At 45.4% G+C, this 23,283-nt stretch overlaps 2 protein-coding genes and 4 non-coding genes across 7 annotated transcripts; all 6 read right to left on the bottom strand.

Moving 5' to 3' along the window:
* Window positions 1-437: 437 nt before the first annotated feature.
* C9H18orf32 (chromosome 9 C18orf32 homolog) lies at window positions 438-5,673 on the bottom strand. 2 transcript variants are annotated; one of them, XM_028524876.2, is made up of 3 exons: window positions 5,543-5,673; window positions 1,946-2,136; window positions 438-1,144 (listed from the first exon to the last, which is right to left on the bottom strand). In XM_028524876.2, the coding sequence occupies exons 2-3, from the start codon at window positions 2,108-2,110 to the stop codon at window positions 1,079-1,081; spliced, it is 231 nt and encodes a 76-aa protein (XP_028380677.1). In that variant the 5' UTR covers window positions 2,111-2,136; window positions 5,543-5,673; the 3' UTR covers window positions 438-1,078. The 2 variants fall into 2 exon arrangements, with proteins under 2 accessions (XP_028380677.1, XP_035866130.1); XM_036010237.1 differs by having other exon boundaries at window positions 1,946-2,133; window positions 5,543-5,672.
* A 1,087-nt stretch (window positions 5,674-6,760) lies between these two features.
* On the bottom strand, window positions 6,761-11,414 carry LOC114506934 (60S ribosomal protein L17). Its single transcript, XM_028524875.2, has 7 exons — window positions 11,324-11,414; window positions 10,447-10,499; window positions 10,289-10,329; window positions 9,639-9,773; window positions 8,855-8,953; window positions 8,103-8,294; window positions 6,761-6,867 (listed from the first exon to the last, which is right to left on the bottom strand). Exons 2-7 carry the CDS (start codon window positions 10,484-10,486, stop codon window positions 6,820-6,822), a joined length of 555 nt encoding a protein of 184 aa, XP_028380676.1. The 5' UTR covers window positions 10,487-10,499; window positions 11,324-11,414; the 3' UTR covers window positions 6,761-6,819.
* LOC114507151 lies at window positions 7,988-8,051 on the bottom strand. Its single transcript, XR_003685422.1, has one exon. It is a non-coding gene; the product is annotated as a small nucleolar RNA SNORD58 (small nucleolar RNA).
* LOC114507150 lies at window positions 9,495-9,559 on the bottom strand. The gene has a single exon (XR_003685421.1). It is a non-coding gene; the product is annotated as a small nucleolar RNA SNORD58 (small nucleolar RNA).
* Window positions 10,133-10,198, bottom strand: LOC114507152. The gene has a single exon (XR_003685423.1). It is a non-coding gene; the product is annotated as a small nucleolar RNA SNORD58 (small nucleolar RNA).
* Window positions 10,578-10,643, bottom strand: LOC114507153. Its single transcript, XR_003685424.1, has one exon. It is a non-coding gene; the product is annotated as a small nucleolar RNA SNORD58 (small nucleolar RNA).
* Window positions 11,415-23,283: the final 11,869 nt, after the last annotated feature.

Below are 23,283 nucleotides of genomic sequence, written 5' to 3'. Positions count from 1 at the left end.
CAGTGACTTGATCAGACACAGAACTTAACAGAACCTCGGTTAGGACCCCAGGCCTTCGCTGGGGACCCAAAGGCAGAAGTCCCTTCCAAACGCTCTATGCCTCAGGGGAATAAATGGATAGGATGCAATGATATGGCTCACTGACGCTGAGCATTTACAGGTCCGTAAAGTGAAGCAGCCCAGGGGTGAAAGGCCACGTGAAGGCCCCGACCGGCGAAGAACTGCGCAGTCACATCACTGTCGGTGAGAACCACTGAGCTGTGGAGCGTCTGGTTATGCAACAATAAATAACTGACACAATCTACTCTTTAAAAAATAACACTGTTGCCTCAACTATTCAGATACCATCACATTATTGTAAATTCTGCTTTCTGATGTGGTTTTAAAAAGTCCCCATTTAAAATATTTAAACTTGAGAGAAAAAAGCCAACCACAGCTAAACTGAATTATTTAATACATTTTGCAGGAACAGAAGGAATGCAACAAGGATTAGAATTTTATAATATGCATTAGACATTTATGTAAAAGGTGTCCCATTTTCTTCAAAAAAATTTCCTCTATTTCTTGTCTTTGCTATTTCTTCAGCATAATAACCAGAAATTACTATTCTCGTAGATAAGGGGCTCCACTGTTCTGGGCAATAATTATAACCTTACATGTCGAGTCATTATCATATCCCAAACCTTTCATTTCACCACACAGTCTCACTGAACTGCCTTACTCTCTCTACTTAAATTCAAAGAGCCTGAACAAAAGCTAGAAGCCCAAGGATGTTTAGGTACTGATTTAGTACAGTGTCTACTGGCATAAACCTTCTATTTATTCATATTATTCAAACTGCAGTAATACGAAAGAAAGCTTCTGTAATGAGAAAGGAACTCAGAAGTGAGATCATTAAATATAACTAAATACATTTAAAATATAAATACCATGTATTTCCTGATTAGTATCAGGTAAATATCTAAACTATCTACCCTGAATTCTGGTCTAAGAGAAAACGTCAGAGACAATTACAAAGAAGGTGCTTCAAATTATTAGGTCCATTTTGAAAACAATGAGGTCCTCGGGGACAGTCACTTTAGTCTTTCTTTTTATCACAGACTTCTATCGGTCCTTTTGCTGGCAATCCATTTATGTCTGCACCCTAAAATGAAAAACCATTTTAGACATTATTACAACAAAAAGACATCATCATAAGAGATATTCTCTTTGAAACAGTCAACAAACTTCAGAATGAAAAAAATACTCTGCTTCTAGAGATGTGCAGGGTCATGCAGGGGTGTCCAACCTTTTGGCGTCTCTGGGCCACACTGGAGGAAGAGGAGTTGTCTTGGGCCACACATTAAATACACAAACACCAACGGAAACAGATGAGCGAAAACTAGGCTTTACGTAAATGTACGGTTTTGTGTTGGGCCACATTCACAGCCATCCCGGGCCGCAGGCCGGACCCCCCTGGCAGTGCAGCTGAACATAACTGAAGTTGAACATAACCAAGGCTAAAGACAATCTGTTGTCTAAATATTCATTTAAAAAAAGTAATTTTAAAAAAACCCTCTATGATCCTTCCGATTAAGTCTTTTACCAAAGTTATCAATAATTGAAACTGGCTTATTTTAGCATCATCTCTTCTCATCCATCAGCTATTCAATCATTACTCTCACCGGCCTGCAAATATTGGTTATCATCTTGGCCATAAGGCAAGGCACAAATGCATTAATCAGAGGTTGAGTTTAAAACCTTAGTTTAAACCAAATGTTAATCAGTTAAAAAAAAAAATCAAGCAGCCCAAACCCCGTATTTTTAAAAAGAAGGAAATTAAACACATCGATGAAGCTTCTGGTTCCAAGAACCTACCTTTCCAAAAGCCAAGTATTTATTTCACCCTGACTGTACCGCCCCCTTCACCCACCCTTCCTTATTCGAGGCATTTTAACATTCTTACCTTGTAGTCCGCTTTGCCTTTGCTTTTATCGTTGGATTCTTGTACCGCTTTCCTAGGCCACATACGATTGACAAAGGGGGAAATCAGAGGGTATATGTACGGCTCCAGGAACTTTTTGTAGACCCAGAGCAGAACCGGAATGACGATACAAGGAATGCACACCATCGTCCCGGCTGGGGGCTCCCGAACTGCTGAAGGGCACAAAGAAAAACAAATTAGTTCACCACAGACTGCTGAGTGGAGGCACTTACCTAGATTAAGATCTTTGAAAGGAATATTTCTACACTGAATGAAAAACTTAGATCATACTATTAGCTAAAAGCAAGAATCTTTTAAAAATGCTGCTATCTGCAAGGTAAAGGAATAAAAGGTGGTAGGCATGAAAATAATAGTGAGGTTCCTGCCTCCAAATGTCTCCAATTGCTGCTCCCAGGTGTAAATTTAACATTGAAGCAAAGACACCAACATTTGCTAGGTGCTAGGCAGTCCAACATTTTGCATATACATTGGCCCTCTATATTCCCAGGTTTTATATCTATGGAGTCAACCAACCCCAAATTAAAAACATTTGAAAAAAAATTCCAGAAAATTCCAAAAAGCGAGACTTGAGTTTGTCATGCACAGAGTACTTCACTGAATCCATGCAGATGGAGTGATGTGTAGGTGTATGTCCATCTATTCACAAATACTACACTGTTTTATATAGGGGACTGGAACATCTGGGGATTTGGGTGGTGGTGGGGGGAGGGATGGTGGCCAGGTGTCCTGGAGCCAATCCCTTGAGGATACTGAGGGACGGCTGTACAACTCACTTAAGCCAAAACCCGGTTGAGGTTGGGAACCCTTGCTCTCTGAATTTACACCCAAAGCAAAGGCAGGCACAAAGCATTGAAGAACTTGGTAATGATGACTTCCGCTCCAGTTCAGTGTGAGTATAATGGCCTAATCACCTTCAAAGACTGGCAGTATTGATTAGCCAAACCTACAAGTGGGCAAATCTTGTGATAGTAAACTCTCTCAGTTACCACTTTGGGAGACCCCTAAGCTGCAAAACGGCTGGTCTTCTACAGGCAACGATTCTCCCTTGATACAACTGCCTTTCCTTTTTAATGGCAATGAAGGGAGACAGTGTAATAAAAAATTTCATTTAGTGTGAGTATTATAACTAAATTGCTTATTTCCAAGAACTTGAGATACCTAATTTTCTTGATAATTAGAAATCACCTTGGAATTTCTAAAAATCAGCAATTTCTTAAACAAGAACGAATCCTACTTCCACAATATACTATCCTATTAAACCAAAAACTTCTTAAATTTACAAGAGTTTCTTTTTAATTCTCACCCAAGGACACGCTTATTGACTTTAGAGAGAAGGAAAGGGGGATGGGGGGAGAGAGAAACACCGTTGTGCCTCTTGCACGCCCTCTGATAGGGGACCAAACCACAACCTAGACACGTGCCCCAACCGGGAATCGAACTGGCGACCTTTCAGTTTACAGGACGACACTCCAACCAACTGAGCCATACTGGCCAGGGAGATTTGCAAGAATTTTTAATCCCTTAGAGTAGCTTGAAAAACTAAGAAGCTTCAGAACACTGAATTAAGCTAGTAATTCAGGTTGTTAAAATTTCTTATTTTCAAACTTGTGTAAATGAAGTATTATGTACCCACAAATGAGTGGGCATCATGTCTGCACTATGGCAATCTAAACTTATTCACAACACAAGTAAATAATGGCACAGACAATTCGGTCTTGATGACTCTGAAGTGAATTGCAAGAGCTATAAACAAAAACCCAAATGTATATCAATGAACAACCAGCTATTTTACAAAGGATTCATAACTGGATTCTTTAAAAAGGTCCCTTATTCAAATTAAAATAGCAATTTAAGAATTTACCAAAATATTTTAAAAAATTATTTATTTTTAGAGAAGGGAAGGGAGAAAGAGAGGGAGAGAAACATTCATGTGCAAGAGATACATTGATCAGTTAGTTGTCTCTCGCACATCCCCTACTGGGGACCTGGCCCACAACCCAGGCGTGTGCCCTGACTGGGAATTGAACTGGCGACCTCTGGGTTTGCAGGTCGGTGGTTAATCCACTGAGCCACACCAGCCAGGGCAAGAATTTACCAAAATATTTTAAAGCCAAATGAGTGGTGAGTCTTTTTCACCATTTTTCAAGGAATCATTATTTTTGGCCATAGACATTTAGAACCTGACCTGGAGAGACCCAACGGGTGGTCCGGTTTAGGAGCTGCACTCTTAGAGGTACCACAGGGCAGTAATTGCACAGACTGGACTGCGTTGCCTGGATTTGACACCTGCTCTCCCCACTTTCTATATGGTGTTTTGGGGCAAATTATTTAACCAGTCTGTGCCTCAATTCCCTCATGTGTAAAACACAGACAGTAAGAGTGCCTAACTCACAAGGATGTAGATTAGCTAGTGGATTAGCTAAATTAATATGCGTCAAGCTCAGAAGAGTGTCTGCATATATCAAGTGCTATATAAGTGTTGTTACTAAGGAAAAAAAAAAGTCCAACAGTTGTGACCTGTCCAAAGTTCACAAAAAGGTAACTAGTAAGTAACTACAGCAGGTTATGACCAGATTCCTGGGTCTGGTTTCCTACCTCAAAGCTTTTGCCTCTTCCCCTTCCCAAAACACAATGTTTATGTTAATTCCCCTCCAAAACGACTGGCAACACTCTGAGCACGTCTAGGCTGATGGCAGGCAATCCCCCTCCATCATAAAGATTCGTTTTCACCTTGTAATTGCTGTGTTTTAAATAAACTCTCGAAAACAAATAGTACTAATCAGTCTTGTCATAATTATGGCTTTTAAAAAAACCCTTTAGCTCTCTCCAGAAATGAAGACACTGTATTTCATTTCTTAATCTTCATAATGATTCTTCGGTGACTTATTTTACTTCATATGGAAACTGTGGCTTAGAAAGGTCTAGAAGGCGGCTATGATAAATTGATAAAACTATCATTTTACTTATTCTCCTCAAACCATTTCTCGGATACTACAACAAAGCAAGCGAAACGGATTAAAACTGTGGGAGAGGAATTTTCTTTCATTCGACTTAGTCCAATACAATACAACAGAGAGGACAAGGCTGAGGCTCCCTCGCCACCTCCCTCTGAGTAACCCAGTCTAGCGTATCATTTTACTGGAGACTGGCTGCGTGAAGCCAGGCCCCGACAGAAAAGACGAGTGAGTGAGGGCGAATGGTGATGAAGACAATAGAAGGGCGAAAAAGCCGGCAATTCAGGCCAAGAAAGGAATAAACAGATATAAAGGGAGGCGCAGAATGGAGGCCAGGCAGGTAAGTGACGCAGACGGAGGGAGCGGCAAAGGGCGAGGGAGGGACGGCGGGCAACAGGGGCGCGTCGGGGGGTGAAGTGGGGGTACCCCAGAGTGCGCAGGGGGGCCACGAGGGGCCCAGGGCAGGAGAGCCGCCACCCGGAGGGCCAGCTCGGTCAGCGCGGCCGGGCCGGGGCCTGCGGCGCAGCCCAACAGCGCCGAGGCCACAGCCCACCCCCGCCCCATACCTCCGGCCTAACGCCCAAGCCCACCGAGGCCCACTCACCGGCAACCACCGAGCCCAAGTGCAAAGGCCCGTGCTTCCGGAGGGAGGGACGTGCCGCGGCCGAGCCAATGGACACCGCCAAACGGGCTGATCAACCCACGTCTGCGTCAGCCTGACGTCACACAGGACGTATTGTGACGTAGGGGCGGGGACTGGGCGCTGCCGGCGTAACCTCCAAGCCCGAGGGCAGACACGGGAGCTTCGCGGGTACGACTCCGTGCCTTGGTGCGTTTCCCGCCCCCAAATACTAGAAAACTCAACACGTAACCCAAGGAATAACGCCTGTGCCATTGGCTCACCACCATAGGGGTGGGCAGTGTACTTGCAGGCGTGCGCAAACCATTCACTCTCCTAAAGGGCTTCAATTCAAGAGCAGGATAAATCAACTTTAATTGGCTATTAGTTTAAGAAAAAGAAATGCCTGTAAGTAGGGTGCCGGGCTGGGTGGATAGGGCCAAGGGAGAGTAACTGGGACAACTGTAGTAGCTTCAAGTACTTTTTAAAAATGGCCATGCCACTTCATCCCCACTAAAACAGGTGTCAGTGTTGAAGATGTGGAGAGAACTGGAAGCTTCCCTCATGGAGCTAGTGGCATTTATTTTAAGTGGCACAACTGCTTTGAAACACCTGGTAGTTACCATGATCCAGCAAGTCCCATCTTGGGTCATACCCGAGATACGAGAACATGCCCCTACAAAAACTTGTCAAGGCTCACAGCAGCACTACTTGTAATGGCTTAAAAGACCCTGATGTTCAACTAATCTTATATTGATACAAATCATTCACCAATAAGCAGCAAATAACATGGATAAACTCTGACTGCACCAGGCTAAGTCAAAGCCAGTGACATGGGCCACAAACTGATTTCTTTCATGAAGTGTCAGCACAGGCCAATCTACAGGTAAGTGGTTCCCTAGGGCGTGATGAGAGTGACAGCTAAGCATTGTCAAAGGTTCCTCTTCCAGATGATTAAAATGTTCTAACTCAGTTGACAAAACAATACTTGTTACTAAGATCCATTGTACTGTGGCATGTTGCAGTGTGTTCAATCTCAATAAAGTGACTGAAAACTTCAGAATTTCCATGTTCTAATTCCACCTTGTACAAAAAAATCAAGACATCCAAAACAGTTATGAACCAAAAGTAACATGGCAAATGATAATCTATGTGTTTAATTCTAATCAGAAGAAAATGTGTGATAATTTAGAATATATTTACTAATAAAGACAACCAACATTCTGCTTCTACTTTCATTAGTTATTTATTTTATGCTGAATTTATTCCCGGGCCATAAGCTTTTGTTTCTTCAGTTTCTTCTGGGATATCTGGGGAAAGAAGAACAAAAAGGACTAAGTTTCCCAAAGAAACCCACATTACATCTAAAGGACTAGGTCATAGCTCAGTGAAAGAACTGGCAACCTCAACAGAGGTCGAGTTCTCTGGCATAGTGATCAGGGATGTGAGTTTCAGCCCAAGTTCAATGAAGGCAGGGATACCAGCTGGTAAGGATTCCAGTGGCAGGAAGGATGGAGCATATTTAAGTGACAATAGCTAACAATGCTGTATGATACATAGGAAAGTTGGTGAGAGTAAATCATGGGCTCTTATCATAAAGACTTAACTTTTCCCCTTTACTTATTCTTTAATCCTCACCGAAGGGTGTTTATTATCTCCAGAGAGAGGAAGAGGGGGAAGAAAGACCAGCTGGTTGCCTCCTGTTCACATCCCAAATGGGGATCAAACCCACAACCTTTTGGTGTACAGGATGATGCTCCAACCAGCTGAGCCACTGCACCAGGGCTTTCCTTTTCTTTATCTATGAGGACCTACTGTGGGAATCATTTCACAGTACATATAAACCAAACCACCTTGCTCTAGTTTACTCCTTAAAGTGATGAGGCAATTACCATATTTTGCCATGTATAATGCACACCCACATTTTTGGCCCAAACTTTCAGGAGAAAAAAAAAATCATTTTAATTTTTTAATTCAATTTTTACTTATTTATATTTAGATACTTGTTCTTTATATTATTGTAGTTTGCATATGGATATCATTACTTTCTAAAGTTACGCATTTAATGTATAAGCATAAGTAAAAGAATTAAAAACATTTATATAGATACAGAATCAGTACCATCCACATATAATGAGCATTCTTATTTTCCCTCAAAAAGTTCGCATTATACACAGGAAAATATGGTATTTCTTAAAAACAAAGCAACAACAAAATAAAACACTGAACTGCCATTTACTGGAAATAGGCTTAGTAGATTAAGGGGGGTTGTTTCTGAACTTGCTGTATTCCAAGTGGCTATGGACACCAAGGTGGGGTTATCAGTAGACAATCACAGTCCCCATATACTGAATAGTGTCATACAAAGTTATTCACTGTTAGCCAAGAAACGAAGACCCATGAAAGCCCAAATAAAATACAAGGCTGCCGGTTGCTCAGAACAGTTTCCTTTCACGGTTAATCCAAAGGTGTCCTAAGTTGGTCATCACAGCAACCGCAAGTCTAACACACCCAACTGCAGCTGAGCTGAGACTAAGCACTTTACCTTCTTCTTCTGTGCAACTTCCTCCTCTGGTTTGGGAACGATCTGCTCCTTCTCCGTGAGGATCATCTCGATGTGGCAGGGAGAGCTCATGTAGGGGTTGATCCTGCCATGGGCTCGGTACGTTCTGCGCCGCATCTTGGGAGCTTTGTTCACCTGGATGTGCTCAATGACCAGAGAATCCACATCTAAACCCTGGGAGGAAGGGAGAGGGAACACACCAGGCCACGTCGTTATCTTAATGCCATCACTGGAAAGTGAAGCCCCAGCCTTAATGAACTCATTTCGGAATGGCAAGCCTTAAGAGATCAAATAGTGTATTTGTTCAAGCAGTTTTGTCAACTTCGTTCTAAATGTCCTTCCTTAAATTAAATCCAAGTAACTATAAGAACTCAGTGCCACCAAGTGCGTGTTAAAGACCATTTTAAGAGTAGTGTCAATTTCTAGACTTATATGATAAACAAGATTCTGTCAGCATGGCCTAGCAGCTAAAGGGGTTATAGCCAGAGACCATGTGGGATAAATCTGTGCTTTGTTAACATCAGTTTAACTTCTAAGTGGAACTTAACATGCCTCTCCACTAAGAATGCAGGCAACAAACCATATTAACCATTACTAAGGCCATCATTTTGGTAACTATATTTGTTCCTTTGCAATAGTGTTTTACTGTTTGTATAATAAATCTGGACAAGAGCAACATTAGCTGAACCACCACCCAAGCTGAATACATATGAAGACCTCAGTGCTCTGGGTACCTTAAGTTCCGCGTTACTCTCTGCGTTTTTAAGCATGTGCAGCAAAAACTCAGCACTCTTTTTGGGCCACCGACCCTGTGTCCAGCCCCACTGTTTGGCCTGAAAGAAAATAGAAGCTATTAGTCATTTCTCAATTTAAATAAAACGTTACAATCAAGATTAATTTATGGGGCGTTCTCCTTCCTGGGATCATTCCTCACCTTTCCCTCCCCTCCCTTCTCCCCCAGAGGCACACATTTCTTCGACTCTAAGGGACCCCATGAGACTTGCAACCAGGGGAGCCATGGGCCGCAGCAGCTCCTCAGGCCAACCCCCCACAACCTGTCTCCAAGGCCCCCTTTTCTGACTTCCAAAGAGCCATACCAGGCCTGCCTTGGCTCTCCCATTGCTCCTTCTGTTCTTAGCTCCTCCTTGTTTCACTGTCCCTGGCTTTAATAAATGTACCCTCAAAAATAAAAAGCATTGTTTTGGCCCTGGCTGGTGTGGCTCAGAGAATCGATTGCTGGCTTGCAAACCAAAGGGTTGCCTCTTCGATCCCGAGTCAGGACACATGCCTGGGTTGCAGGCAACCACACACTGATGTTTCTCTCCCTCTCTAAAAATAAATAAAAGTTAAAAAGATTGTTTTGTTCAAGTCAAGGTTGCTCAGAACATGGTTCTTTTCACGGTTAATCCAAAGGTGTCCTAAGACTGTCATCACAGCAACCGGAAGCAGCCCGATTAACCTTAGCCATCCTCACGCCCTCTGGTCACTTTCCCTCGCACAGCAGCCGCTCAGTCTCACCTGGGCACACCTACCCACGCCACCATTGTATCGGCGGAATGGGACACACTGCTTCTTTAGAGTGACATCTTTCAGATACTTGGTGGCTTTTCGGATATGCATACCCTTGATGGCCTGGGCAGTTTCGCGAGTGTTCTAAATATAAACGGGCAGTTACCATGTGAAAGCACCACAATTTGTAAACATTAAATTCTTAGATTCTAAAAATATCAACGTTTATCAACAGCTAAAACCTTTCCCTTTTCATGGGAGCTGAAAAAAATCTGAGATTAAGGGCCAGGGAGGCTTGGCTTGAACCTCAGGAGTAAAGAACCCAAAACCTCTGTTCACTTGCTGTGGTGAAGTTTTTAACCCCACCACCTCCAGCAGCAATCAGGTCCCACAGCTTGACCTGCACACCAGGTTCTCAGGTAATGCCCTGGTCATTTTTACCCAATTCCCCCCTCCTGAGTCAAAGTGGTCATTGCACATGGATATTCAGTGTCTAGTAGGTGGCTGCTCAGAATCAAGTAATTTTCACGGTAAATCCAAAGGTGTCCTAAGAAAAGACATCACTGCAGCGACCTTTTTAGCATGGTTAAAAAAAAAAAAAAAAAAACCTCACTGGAACACACAAAATGACTTTGAGAGGGTAACTACGATTCACGTACCTTAAAATGAACACGAAGATTTGAACCTCTTGATTTGCATGCTAAAAAAACAGAACATTAAATTCTTAGATTCTCAGTATGTCCACGTTTTGGTTAATTTGGGTTATTTCATTGTTTCTCTTAGGCCACAATAAGAAATGTTACTTTTGTGCACTCACATTTTGTGGGGTTCTCCGGGTCAAGTGAGTAGCGAACCATCTTCAGAGGTCACCTGGAAAGGAGGAGGGCGTCACTGGCAACAGATTTACCGGCAGCTGCCGGTCGGACCCTGTATAAAGCGCTGCCAGCAGCTGCTCAGACAGGAGTTGTTTTCATGATGAATCCAAAGGTGTCCTAAGAAATGCCATCATCGCAGCCACTCCTTCCTCCATGCAGCGCTGTCCTTCCCTGCGCGCCGACCAGTGTCGGCACCAGACTAAGTAAGGGACACGGACTTCATCGCCCTCTCTTACTCTTTGGATGGGAACTGGCCTGTTTCCGTGCGACCCCGGACCCTTCAGGCGTAGAAAGACGCGGGGGCACTGCGGTGGCGGAGCTCCACCACAGCCCTCAACGTGCTCCCCTCCCACAGAAGCCCCCTTTACTCACTCCACTTCTCAAGTGATGCTGTCTGTGCACACTTCTGTGCTCTAACCAACGTCCAACGCCAAATGAGTCAAGGCTCGACCCGACTTAGTTCCTCCCCCTCCCCCGCCATGATCTCTCGTTGAGGCCACAAACACGCTGCATATTCGACCACCACTCACCGTGAGGCACTGGACCTCCAGATTAGGAAGCGGCACAGACCACGGGCTGCCCGTATACCCAGAGCCCCTATTCCCGCCCATCAGGCCCCTTTTCGGGCCGCAGGCCTCAGGGCGCCACATCGGGCACTCTGACACGTCCCCCCCGCACAGGGGTACACCGCCTTCAGCAAGAAATCAGTAACTGCAAGACTTTTCCTTCCAGGGGTCTCGAGATCGGTGCCCTCGAGACCAGGATGGAGGCGATGATCGCTGGATTCCACACTCCGAGAGTCGCCGAAAGAACACTCACCTCTGGTCGCTTTCGGGAAGAGGAAGAGCAAAGGCTTCTGGGAGAATTCATGAGAATTCAATGTCTCGCGAGATTTCCAGCAATAAAAACGAGATTTCAAGAGGAAAGAGGGAGGAGAAAGGGAGTGTGAGGTGTGTTTTAGGAGATCGTAAAACGAATTGCCTCCTTAGGGATTGTCTCAAAATTCTCCTTTTTGGAAATCTAGAAATAAAGTTAGGAATTTTAAATATCAATTAATTAAGAATAGGTTTGTCCTCAGGTTCGTGTGGCTCAGTTCGTTGGAGGGTTGTCCCATAACCATAAGGTTATGGATTCGATTCCCGTTTGGGACACACCTAGGTTGCGGGTTCATCATCGTTTGGTTTCTACTGGAGGATTCTTCTTTCTTGCATTGATGTTTCTGTCTCTCCCTTTTTCCCTCTCTAAAAGCAATGAAGAAACGTCCTCCGGTGAGGATAGTCCTGTGGAGCAAAATGTTGTCTATTCGATGCAGCGTCAGGGCACATGCATGCGAGAGGCAGCCCACGGATGTTTCTCTTTTACATCATCTTTCTCTCCCTCTCTTTCTCTCTTTCACCCCCCTCTCTAAAAATAAACTTTAAAAATTTAAAAAATAAGATGCAAATGATGGGATGCAATTATGTTAATCAGAAAATTCTCAGGATGAGAATATCACCCAGCCACTTGACTTGAAGCGGTGAACACACAATACAATATACAGATGATGTATTATAGAATTGTACACCTGAAACTTACACAATTTTTTAACTAATATCATGCCAATACATTCAATAAAAAAAGAGAAAAAGAATGTTACTCTGTCGATTGTTCTGCAGCCTGTGTAAAGCCTGTGCTAACAGAAGGGTCTGGTTCCCGTGTGGAATCTGGTTCCCCACTGCCACGTCTTGATCTGCATCTGGTGGGGAAACACCGGTGGGCATTTTCTTCCCTTTTGTTGAGGTATTGGCGGTGTAGCACTTAGCTTTCGGCCCTCTGTTTCAGGGCACCATCACTCTAGGCGGGTTCAAACTCCAAGTGGACGGGATTCTGAAAAACACTCTGTGTGGTTGATTCCTTGACCTCAAGTCCAGGGGACCCCAGTCCCAGGTCCCTCTCCTGGACTGCACTCCCCTTGCCAGATGATGGACCCCACAATCTTTCCTCAGTAGTTCTCACCCCTCACATCTTCAGCCACAGGCTAAGAACTCCCAAGTCAGCATCTTCACTCCACAGCTCTCCTGAGCTAGCCCCAGATAGCAAACAGCTTCCAGGACATCTTGGCAGGTCCTCAAGGCAAATAATATTTGAAACCTAAAGTGCCTTAAACAGATCATCTCCTCCCCCAGCTTCTTCTTGTCTGTTGCATAGTGATAACACCAGCCCAGGTTTTAAACAGCTTACTAAATTCCAGGCGTTATTTCAGTGCTTTTCAATCAGATGCATTTTCTTAATTAATCCTTAGGACAACTGTAGAAAGAGATATTACCATTATTTCCATTTTATAAATGAAATTAAGGGACTTCGATCAAAGTCCCACAGCTCAAAAGTGACATCTGGAATCAAAGACAAGCTCTGTGACCAGGTTTGTCATTACCAGGCAATCTTGCCTCTCCCTTGCCTTGGCCAGTGGCTTCTCTCTGTACGTCTAAGTTCTCAAACTAGAAAGCTAGAAACAATTTCTCTTTTTCTTGTCTTCATGCATGCTTAAAATCCAGATGACCGCTAGAGTCTTCTAAGTGGTCCTCAGACCTTTATTTCTCTGCACTCTCATATCTCCTCCACATTTCTGACGGAGTCATTTTGCCAAAACAGCTGCCAAAATGATCATGTCATATTTCAGGTTTCGTTTTTTTCTGTGGTTCTGGTCCCAAATTCCTAGAATTGGCATAAGAGCCCTCTATAATCTGGCCTGTGCCTTCCTCATCACTTATTCTTTTTTTTCCCCTTCTCCTGCATACTCCAAACTCGGTTCTTGATGATGAGAGAGAGATCAAGTCTATTGTGGAAAGTAGACATGATACCACATTTGATTTCATATCAGCTAGCACTGGATTAGACTAGAAGAATGAGAAACTTGAGATTATTTCCATTTGAGGGGAAAGGTTTATCTTTTCGAGCCTCAGGGATTTTTCTATAAAATTTATGCTCTTTAAACTTTATTTGATGCCTATATCTTTCAATTTGTTGTTTGTAAATTTAAATTTTTATTGTATTATATTTATTGTGCAGTAATCTTAGTTATTAAAACAATAGGGAACTACAAATAGGTTTAATTCTTAACAGTCAATTTCTTTGTTCATTCACCCATTCAATGAATATTTGCTGAACGCATATTGTACGCCTGCCAGTGTGCTAGATGCTGAGCTATAACAGGTGCTAGGAGAGTCCCTAACCTGCAGGAACCCACAGTCTCGGGGTGAGGGTAGGTAGCAATGGAAGGATGGGGAATGTGGAGGTGAACAATCAATTAGAACACGCTGTGAAACTGCTAAAGTAGGGTGAGCACTGAGAACCTTATTTATAGCACTTACCGGGGGGGGGGGGGGGGGGGAAGCTTTCCCTGGGCAGGTGACATGGCAGCTGCACAGTGAATGACCAGAAGCAGTTAGCTGGCCACCACAATGAGAGGGAAATGACTGTTGTTTCCAGCAGGAAAGTTCTGTTATGGAAACTGCGGGTGTTTGGGTTGCTTTTGGGTGCCAGTGGGGACAGATCCAGGAGACAGGTGAACCTGATCTTGAAGGATCATATTTGTCTGTAAAGAAGTTTTATCTTTTAGAGTCCATGGTGGGGGGAGGGGAAGGTCTCGGCAGGGATCAAGCAAAAAAACAAAAACAAAAACAAAACAAAATAAAACAAAAAAACAAGAAAGAATTCATGGACACGCACAACAGTGTGGTGATGGGGAGGAGAGGTGAGGGAAGGGTGGAGGTGGAAGAGGCTATAGAGGGAATAAATGGTAAGGGAAAAAGTATAGTAAAAATAAATAGAAAAGAAATGAAGTCGATGAAGGACGTTTGAAAGCATTTAAACCCTTGGGGGGATGGCTGAGGTGACTTGAACAGGCTCCCCTTTGGAGGGGTCGCTCTGCAGGGAGACACTTGGGAATGCCAAGGGGCAAGACCAGAGGCTGGCAAAAGGCGGTGGTGGCCTGAACTGATCTGATTCAGTTCTTTCTTTCCTTTTCGTTTCTTTCTTTTCTTTTTTTGTTTTTCTTTCTTTGGCAAAGAGAATGGAGAGTGGCGGGTGCATTGAAGAGATTTCAGCAGAAGTCACGGGATTTCACAGCTGTAAGCTGTAAAACTTGGTAGCTGTGTGATCTCGCCAACCCTTTCTGGACGTGTCTTTCCTGACTGTGCTGGCAGCGTCTCCTCACTGAGTGCAGAGCACAGCCAGTCCCCCTCTGCCTCTTAGAGTAGAACAATGGGAAACCAGCTTTATGGGTGACACCCCGCAGAGGCGTTTTGTATTGGATTGAAAGGACAAGTATGAATCTCCGTAGGGAGAACTTCATTCATAAGCATTTGGACAAGTGTTTTTGAGGAGAGGTAGGGTTTGGAGTGGGGCCGGGAGAGGATGTTTTCGGCCAACCCCAGAGGACACCAGTGTTTGAGCAGAACAAAGCCATTCGAATGATAGCAGGGTGCCTTTTGCTTTGCCTCCAAATGTTTTATTTCTATGTTTTTAAATTTCTCAGTGTTTTTTATTATTGTTTTGTGTTAGAGAAGGCTTCTCCACTCTGATTATTGTGTTAATTCTCCCATTTGGGTGGGGATACTTTATAGTTTTATTTTTCATGTTGCTATATGCTACTCATCTGTTGTAAAGCCGGAGATGTGGATCCAACTTTACCTCTTTCTCATGGCTGCCCAAATGTCACAGTTTGTTCAGCAGTCTTTGTTTCTCTCATAGATTCGAAAAGCCATCTTTCTCATATGTAAATAAGAAACGAATTTAAAAGATGGGACATACTGGGGAATATTTGTACAGCTGCGAACCCCTCCAGTGGAGAAAGAGAAGTTGAGTCGGCAAGAAAGAAGTTATAACTGTAAGAGCTGAGTCCCTGAAAAGCAGAGTAGGACATAAGTTGGCCGCAGGGTGGGGCTGCCCTCTGAGCAAGCCTGCAGCACACATCCCTGATGACAGGACGGGACCCGGACACGGGGGTGGGGGCAGGTGGCTTGGTACATATGGTGATGGGAAGGTGATAGGAAGAAACATGCTTGATTTTGAATAGCGCTTATTATGAGCTGGGCATAGTTTTAAGCATTTTGATTGGGTTTTCTCATTGAGAAAACTCGGAGGATTTTCTTAAAGATCTTGTGAAGTAGATGCCCATATAGTTCACATCCTCTTAGTCCATAAGAGGGCTTTTGGAGACAGGTGGTTAACATGTACAGTGAACATGTGCATACCCTGCTTATGTGCGTACCCTACTTGTGAAGGTCCTAGGGTCAAGCTAGGGACTGGATAATAATAAAATCAGTAGAGGGACGTGGCTCTGAACTGGAAGTGAGTGGAGTCTCTAGGAAGAGAGTCTGGCAATATAAGGCATAAGAACCAACATAAAATGGGAGGGAGCATATTTCTAATACACATAAGTATGTGAGCATTATAACCGTTTCCCTGCTTGTACCATCAGTCCTGGGCGTGGAAATGACTTTTTGTTGTTGCTGGTCTCTGGGTGCCTCCATGGCTCTCACTAGTTCCCTTGACTTTGCCCACATCTCTCAAGTCCCTTAAAGTTTCGTCTGGCGAGCTCTCTGCATGAAACTGTTTTCTGCTAGAATCTAACCCAGAGCTTATCTACCCTATATCTGTATACTTCCTGGGACCAGAGCTCAATACTTTTCTTACCTTTTCGGTTCTGTATTGAAAGTAACATTGTACTTGACGATGGAACTAATATTTAGGGTGCATCTATTGTATGCCGAACGCCATGCACACTTCGTCTCGCTTACTGCCCGCAAAGACTTTGTAAGGAAGATTTCACTACCTACGTCTCAGAGAGGATGGACTTGACCCTCCGGGAGGCTGGGTAACCTGCCCGGGATGCTACAGCCAGCAGGCAGCACAGGATGCATTTGCCGTAGAGCCAGAAGGATCTGACTCCAGTGTTGGGTCTCTTCCCATCACACCTGCCTGTCATGGGGGAAATTCCAGAGAAAGTGGAAATACGGGAAAATTTGCCTTGGATTTTACAACTTTGCCACAGGCGAACCTGGAAAGCAACCCTAAAATGATTCACAAAACCTTTCTGAAGGCTACGTTCCTGTCGTTCCTCTGGAGTGACACTATTGCCCACTAGGTGGCACCAATTCAACGTCAGGTGACGCTTTTGCCGTCATTTTCTTGTGGGGAGAGGGCGCTTGTGACAAGTTCCAGTTTGCCTTGATATGTGAATATGACTTTGATCTCATGAACTCGTATTTCCTCCAAACTGGGCTGAAATTTAAGCCTTACAAGGACGAGATTATGAATGGGGGGGTGTGGGGCTGGGGGAGTGGGTGGGGTGGGGGGGATGGGGAGAGAGGAGACAGAAGGTTGAAGCTCAGCCCCCAGGGAAAGGTGTGGGTGCCCTCAAGGGACCTTTCCCATCCTGTAATACCAAACCAAGGAAAACTCTCATTCAAAGGCCTCGAGAGCATTAGAGCTTGTCTGGTAAGACTGACAAAAAGAAAAGTTCTGAGATGTTCTAAATTATGTAAATGCACAAACGAAGCCCCCACTAACAGTATGTTTACTCAACAGGTTTGAACTACCTGTACCTTTCCAGAAAAAGCTACTCTTCAAGAAAACAATTTAAAAGTCCTTGTCAGTGCTTAGCTAGTCATTCTCTCTCCCTCACCCTCTTTCTGTCCCCACCTGACGGAAGGCATGCTGTCACCTGAGGCAATCCTTGGATTTCTCTCCTCTGTGGGACAGGACCTCCTGGAAATGAGTCTTCCTAGCAACACGGGACAGCGCTGTGAGTACAAAAGGACCATCTGAGCATAATTAAGACCACGCAGACACTCCTCAGCGATGCTTTCTTCAAAACATTTGGATGAGAAGGGGGAAAGGACAAGAAAAAGGTTCTGAGGGTTCTAAGGTAACATCATAGCGACAGGAAAGCGAAAGGGACAAAACGACCTGTTCATCACTGTGGACCAGCCCTGGGAAAGACTGCTCAGCCTCCTGTATGACTGCTGGCACTGAGGGTTAGTTTCCAGGCAGCTGTTTCCACGATTACCCAACAGAGAGAATAGCCCGGTGCCCCCGAACCCACCACCAAAATCCCGGAGCCTCCGTGTCTTGTTCACACAGGAGCTTTTGGGACACTGCTCTGGACCATGGTTCAGCCCTGTTGCGCCTGACCCAGGAGGAGGGAGCCCCGTTCCTTCCACCTGCTCTGTCGGTAGCTGATGTAAAATCCTTGCGGAAAGGTTCGCTTCTTTTTCCCCCTCCACGATGCAGGAAAACGCTTGCAAAACCCTTGGATGTCACACGTGTCTTTCCTACCCTACTGTGCTGCTGGTGCCGGTTTCAACTCCAAGCCTCAAGACCAGTCTTCTTTCGTGCTAGCAATGGCCTAATAAACTCTTTCTTACTGAAAGACTTTCAGCTGTGGATATAGTTTTTCTTTTTGTAAGTTCACTACATAAGGGTACAACTTTTGCTGTCTTCTCTTTGCTACTGAAGGGGACTTCTTTTCTTTTTGCCCAGGTGAAATTCTCTAGACAAAATTTTCAGGTTTTTTCTCTTTATATGTATTATTTAAATGTGAAACACACACACACACACACACAACCCCCCAGATAAGACATTTAGATGGTTCAAAATCAAAGTAATATAAAAAGGCATTCAATAGCCCTGGCTGGCATAGCTCAGTGGATTGAGCACCGGCTGAGAACCAAAGTGTCGCAGGTTCGATTCCCAGTCAGGGTACATTCCTGGGTTGCAGGCCATGACCCCCAGCAACCACACATTGATGTTTCTCTCTCTTTCCCTCTCTCTTTCTCCCTCCCTTCCCTCTCTAAAAATAAATAAAAAAGTAAAATCTTAAAAATAAAACACTTAAAAAAGGCATTCAATAAAAATCTCACTCCTGTTCCTTTCCCCATCTGTCTCACCCTCCCCACCCTTCACCCCACAGGTAGCCACTGTATTTGTCACTTCTTGGGTATCCTTTGCAGACACATTGCATTGAGTGTGCATATGGAAAGGCTCATTTATTTCTTTGGGGGAAAGAATTCAGCATATTTGCTCCCTGATTGCTGAATGCCCTTTTATTCCTTCTTACCTTCAGGGTAATTTCTGCAGTGGCCACATTTTATTTTTTTGGAGTGAAAAACTGAGACAAAAGATCTAAGTATCTGCGAAGAGAGAGAGATGGTGCTCCTGTCCCGGAAGACGGGAAGCTTGAGTCACGGGGGCTCATCCAGAGCGCCTGCTGGTTTTCCCCCACGTGCCCGGGCCCCTCTCACTCCGGGAGGAAGACGTGCCTCCTACTGCAGGAGCCCATCCGAGTGACCCTGCACTTGGCCTTCTCAGAGCCCCTCCACCTCCGCCGCCCCTCCCAGAACTTGCTCCTCCGCCGCCTGGCCTCCACTGTTAGGGTCTGGGCGGGGAGGGTCTCTGCCTGCCTTAGACCCTCCAACATCTCTTTCTCTCCCCTCAACTTCTGTGTATTGTCCCTTTCTTCCTCCTTTTGCCACCCAGCTTTTCCAAAGGCTAGTTACTGAGATTCCTCACCACTCAGTTCAGTCACCAGTTATCCTCCCATCCCCTCTGCTAACTCCTCCCACCCCCTTTCCCTCTGGCCATCAGCACACTGTTGTCGGGGTCTGCGGTTTGATTTTTGTGGGGTTTTTTTTTTTGCTTCATCTCTTCACCTTTTCCAACCAGGCCCGCGACACCCTCCACCCCACCTGACAGCTGTCAGTCTGGGAAGGCAATTCTTTAACACAAAGAATTCTAGGTCTCAGACATGGTTTGAAGATTAGGGATAAAGTAGGAGAGCTCAGAGGAGTGATGCCCAGTAGACGGCAGTGTTGGTGCTGGTGAAATCCCATATGAAGAGTGGTAAAATGAGAAGTGCTGTGTAACAACATCGCCTTCGACTTAGTGGCTTCAAACAACGCACATGTATTACCTTTCAGTCTCTGCGCGCCAGGCGTCCAGGCAAGGCTGGAGTCTCTGCAAGGCTGCGACCGAGGGCTGGGTTCCCTTCTGAAGGCTTGACTCGGAAAGGATCTGTGTCCGACACCTGGTTGCTGGCAAGTGTCAGGTCTTTGCTGGCCTCAGTTTCCCACTGGCTGTCAGCCAGAGGCCATGATCAATTCTAAGTTAATTGTTGGCCAGAGGCGGCCCTCAGTCCCTTGCCATATAGGCCTCACCAACATGGTGGCTTACTTTGTCAAATCCAGCAAGGAGAGAGCACCTGTGAGCAAGACGGAAGTCAGGATCTTCTATAATGTAATCATGGAAGTCATATCTTGTTCCCTTTGCTAGTATCCTCTGGGTTGCAAGCACGCCACAGGTCCCACCTGCACTTGCGCAGAGAAGTTTGCACAAGAGCATGGGGCCAGGGTGGGAGTTGTAGGGGTTGCCTTAGAGCCTGTCTGCCCCAGCATCTCCGAAGTGGGCACTTCTGTTCTTGTCCTGTAGGGAAGGAAAAGGAAGACGAGCGTGTTGAGTGACTTGCTTCGGGGCACTTGGGTAAAACGTGGTGCAGAAGTGATTCCAAGCGCAGCCGGTCAGTGTCGACGCGCACGGCCATTTCGTTGCTCTAAGGTAAACTGGGGGTGTTTGGCCTGGATCAGAGGAGACTCAGGAGGGACTCCTGTCAACCCTTGTCTGGACCTCGGGTCTCCCGCTGCTCGAAGGTGTAAACAGAGCTAGAATCAATATCAGGGATTTTCAGGATTACATTTAATCCCAGATAAAGGACTTCTAGCATTTACAGTGACCTGCATGGAATGAGCTGGCTGTCTCCGCAAGTGGCCAGTTCCCTTCATCACCTGGGTTTGACCAGTGTCCACGGCAGGACGAACCTGCCCAGGAAACTGGAGGGGATCCCACTGTTGGACGGGCGTCTGCTGGGCAGGATTTAAGACCTCAGAAGTACAGAGTCTGTGTTTCTTAAAAAATAGTAAGTGTGATCATCGCACAATGCAGCAGAGGAAATGCCCTTGAACTTCACCCTGTTTGCGAATCTGTGCAGGTCTGAAGCCCCGCAGGAGGGGCCCCAAGAACGTTCCCCCTCCGCCCCACTGAGAGTCTCTTTGGGAGTACAGGCCAGGGTGATGGCAGCAGTCCTTCCCAAGTGGATTGTCCCCTGAGGGCTTCAGAGAAACTTTTCGCAGAGTTTTATCATTGCAGATGTACAAAGAAGGAGACCGGCCAACCAGGGAAGAGTACGTGGAGGCCACTGTCCAGTATCTCCCGGCAGATCGCGTTCTTTCTTGCTCACATCAGCGGGCGCCGCGATGGCTCCCAGCTTCCGGCAGCAGAGAAATAGTAATGAGAGGAGCCTGGGGCAGGAAGTGGAGTCGATGGAAATTTTCAACAGATGGCAAAATCGTAACTTGTGTGTGACTGCTGGTGGAAATGACCCAGCAGAGGGGAGGACGTTTTGGGGCGATGGCCGTGTGTGAGGGGGGTGGAATTTGGTGTGTTTGTGTGTGTGTGTGGGGGGGGGGTCAGGTCTTAGAAGCACAGACCGCTCGTCCTTAATAACTGGAGGGGAGGCTGAGGACTTGGGTCCAGGTGCGAGTGGGTGGGTGGGTGTGATGGATGGGGCTTGTAGGTGTTCTCTTCTGATCGCTTTTACTTTCCCAGTATAGTAAAACTCAGGTCACTAGCTGAGAGCGAAGGTGGAGAGATGTCTCAGGTCTGAGAGGAGAGAAGAAGATGTAAGAGGGTTGTCTAGACGGAGGAGGAGGAGGAGGGAAACACAGTTGATTGCTAGACGGAACTGGAAGACCCCTCCCGTCTGCTGGTCACTAATTTAATTTAGTGAGCTTGTGTTGTGTGTGTGTGTGTGTGTGTGTGTGTGATTCGTCTATGGTCTGCCAAGTAGGTGTAGTTACAGAAATAGGGGAAAATTAGATTTAAACAAAGGTTTGGTAGTATAGGGAATTTATCCAGTGAACCATATACGTTTGGCACTTTGGGAGTCTGTATGGATAGAAGAGTTGGTCACTGCCAATCTTTTCTTGTGGTCATTGGTCTATTTAGAAATTCTGGGGCCAGTACTTTGTAACGTTTTGCTAGGAAATGGACCCTTTAAAATCAGGTTTAAATGTCACCCCCCTCGCCTGTCCCCCCCCCCGCCCCCCGCAACTGAGCTTTGGAAATTCCTAGAGTATTTAAAAACAGACTTAATTTGGTGACCTAGTCTTCCATTCTGTCACTGGAAACATTTAAAACGCTTCTCAGTGTGGCAATGAGCCCCTTTGCTTCGCCCTCTCTTTTCTCTGTCTCTTTGTGCAGGCGCGCTGGGCAAGAGAAAGGGCCCCAGCAGGGGGAGCTGCCCGCTTTGCTCAGCTGCCTTTCCTCCTCACAGCGCTGGCTGCCCTCCTCTCGTCCTCTCCCTGGGAGGTGCTGATCTCCAGGCCTGCTCCGAATCCCGAGGCTCTAGGCTGCTCTTACAGCAATCGTTTAGCTTTTGTGTATAGGGCTGGTTGGAGAAGATTACTAACAGCAAATTAAAATGACATTTCAGCTGAGCCACTGGAGTTTGTGGGTGTGTGAGTGGGACCTGACAGCCTTACACTGGGTCTCATGCTCTGTGTCAGTGGATAACCTTGTGCTATCTTTCCCCCCAGAAATGTGCCAGGCCTGGCTGGCCTCTCAGGCAAATTCCTTTCAACTATCCCAATCCCTGGGTAAACCCACTATTTCACCTGCACTGTGACTGTGTATTTGCAGGAGAAAAAAATACAACCATGCAAAACTGTGTGAATGAATTTGCATGAAAATCTCTTTATTAAGGAGAATTATTCAGCTTCTTTTAGATGTCTTCTAAGTAGAAGAATTCAAGGAATTGGAGTTTGTGATGTGCGCGGGAAGAGAAACATAAAAAACAACCCCTCCATTGCCCCCAAACAAGCCCACCTCTACCTTCAGCATACAGAAGAGCTGAGGTTAGAGTGCACATGGAAACTTAAACGGAGGCTCAGTTAACTTTCTCTGTAGTTATAGCCCCTAATCCAGTGCTTCCCAGACTGAGATACCGGTGATTCTAATTCTACACTGAGAGCTCTGTGGTCAAACCAGTTTAGCAAAACTGACTTCTCTGTCCTATTCTTGGAGATTGACAATACACTTCATTTACACAATCATTTGATGCATATATATCGAGCTCTTTCTATGTGCCAGGCTGTCTGCCAGGTTCTGGGAGAGTGATGGAGCAAAAAGAAGCCTCGTTGCTGCTTTCATGGGGCTTATTCTCTAACAGGGAGATGAATATTAATCAAATAGCCAAACAAATAATATCCAATTACAGACCCAGGTAAGTTCTACAAAAGGAAGGAACACGCTTACAGGTGTGGACAAAGGAGTTCTATGGAAAGCGAGTAACCTCACAGGGTGATCTGACTATAAATTCTTAGCTGGGCAGGTCATGTCAGGCCCCAGGGGTGTAACTTCTTTAGTCAAAGGCTTATCTTTGCCTTAAGCCAGCCCTGTCCATTGATTCTGCGCATCTGGGATAACACACCCTTGAAATACCCGCTCTCCAGACCCCTCCTTACAGTGTGTGACCTCCCTCTGAGAGAACACAGAATCGTTAAGATTCTGTAATCCCATCCCTGCCTAGCTTTCTCCCACCCCCCTGTAATCTTCCTTACATTCCCTCCTTATCTCAAATGCATAGAGAAAACTGTAAACTGTTATTCTTGGGAGCATTTGAGGCCTTGCTGCTCAGCATATGGTGTCCTGTCCTCAAACAAACTCTTATAAATAAAAATTCTCTG

This window comes from Phyllostomus discolor, chromosome 9, assembly GCF_004126475.2.
Source record: "Phyllostomus discolor isolate MPI-MPIP mPhyDis1 chromosome 9, mPhyDis1.pri.v3, whole genome shotgun sequence".
NCBI classification, from domain to species: Eukaryota; Metazoa; Chordata; class Mammalia; order Chiroptera; family Phyllostomidae; genus Phyllostomus; species Phyllostomus discolor.
The sequence above is the reverse complement of the archived record's forward strand: the minus strand, read 5'-3'. Positions and strand labels throughout refer to the sequence as shown.

Excerpts from the sequence above, each read along its gene's own strand:
- C9H18orf32 (XM_028524876.2), bottom strand. The coding sequence starts at position 2,110 with ATGGTGTGCATTCCTTGTATCGTCATTCCGGTTCTGCTCTGGGTCTAC. Across the intron at positions 1,145-1,945 it reads AAGGCAAAGCGGACTACAAG|GGTGCAGACATAAATGGATT; the intron begins GTAAGAATGTTA and ends TTTTCATTTTAG.
- LOC114506934 (XM_028524875.2), bottom strand. The coding sequence starts at position 10,486 with ATGGTTCGCTACTCACTTGACCCGGAGAACCCCACAAAAT. Across the intron at positions 8,954-9,638 it reads GCGTGGGTAGGTGTGCCCAG|GCCAAACAGTGGGGCTGGAC; the intron begins GTGAGACTGAGC and ends ATTTTCTTTCAG. Across the intron at positions 8,295-8,854 it reads AGAGTAACGCGGAACTTAAG|GGTTTAGATGTGGATTCTCT; the intron begins GTACCCAGAGCA and ends CCTTCCTCCCAG.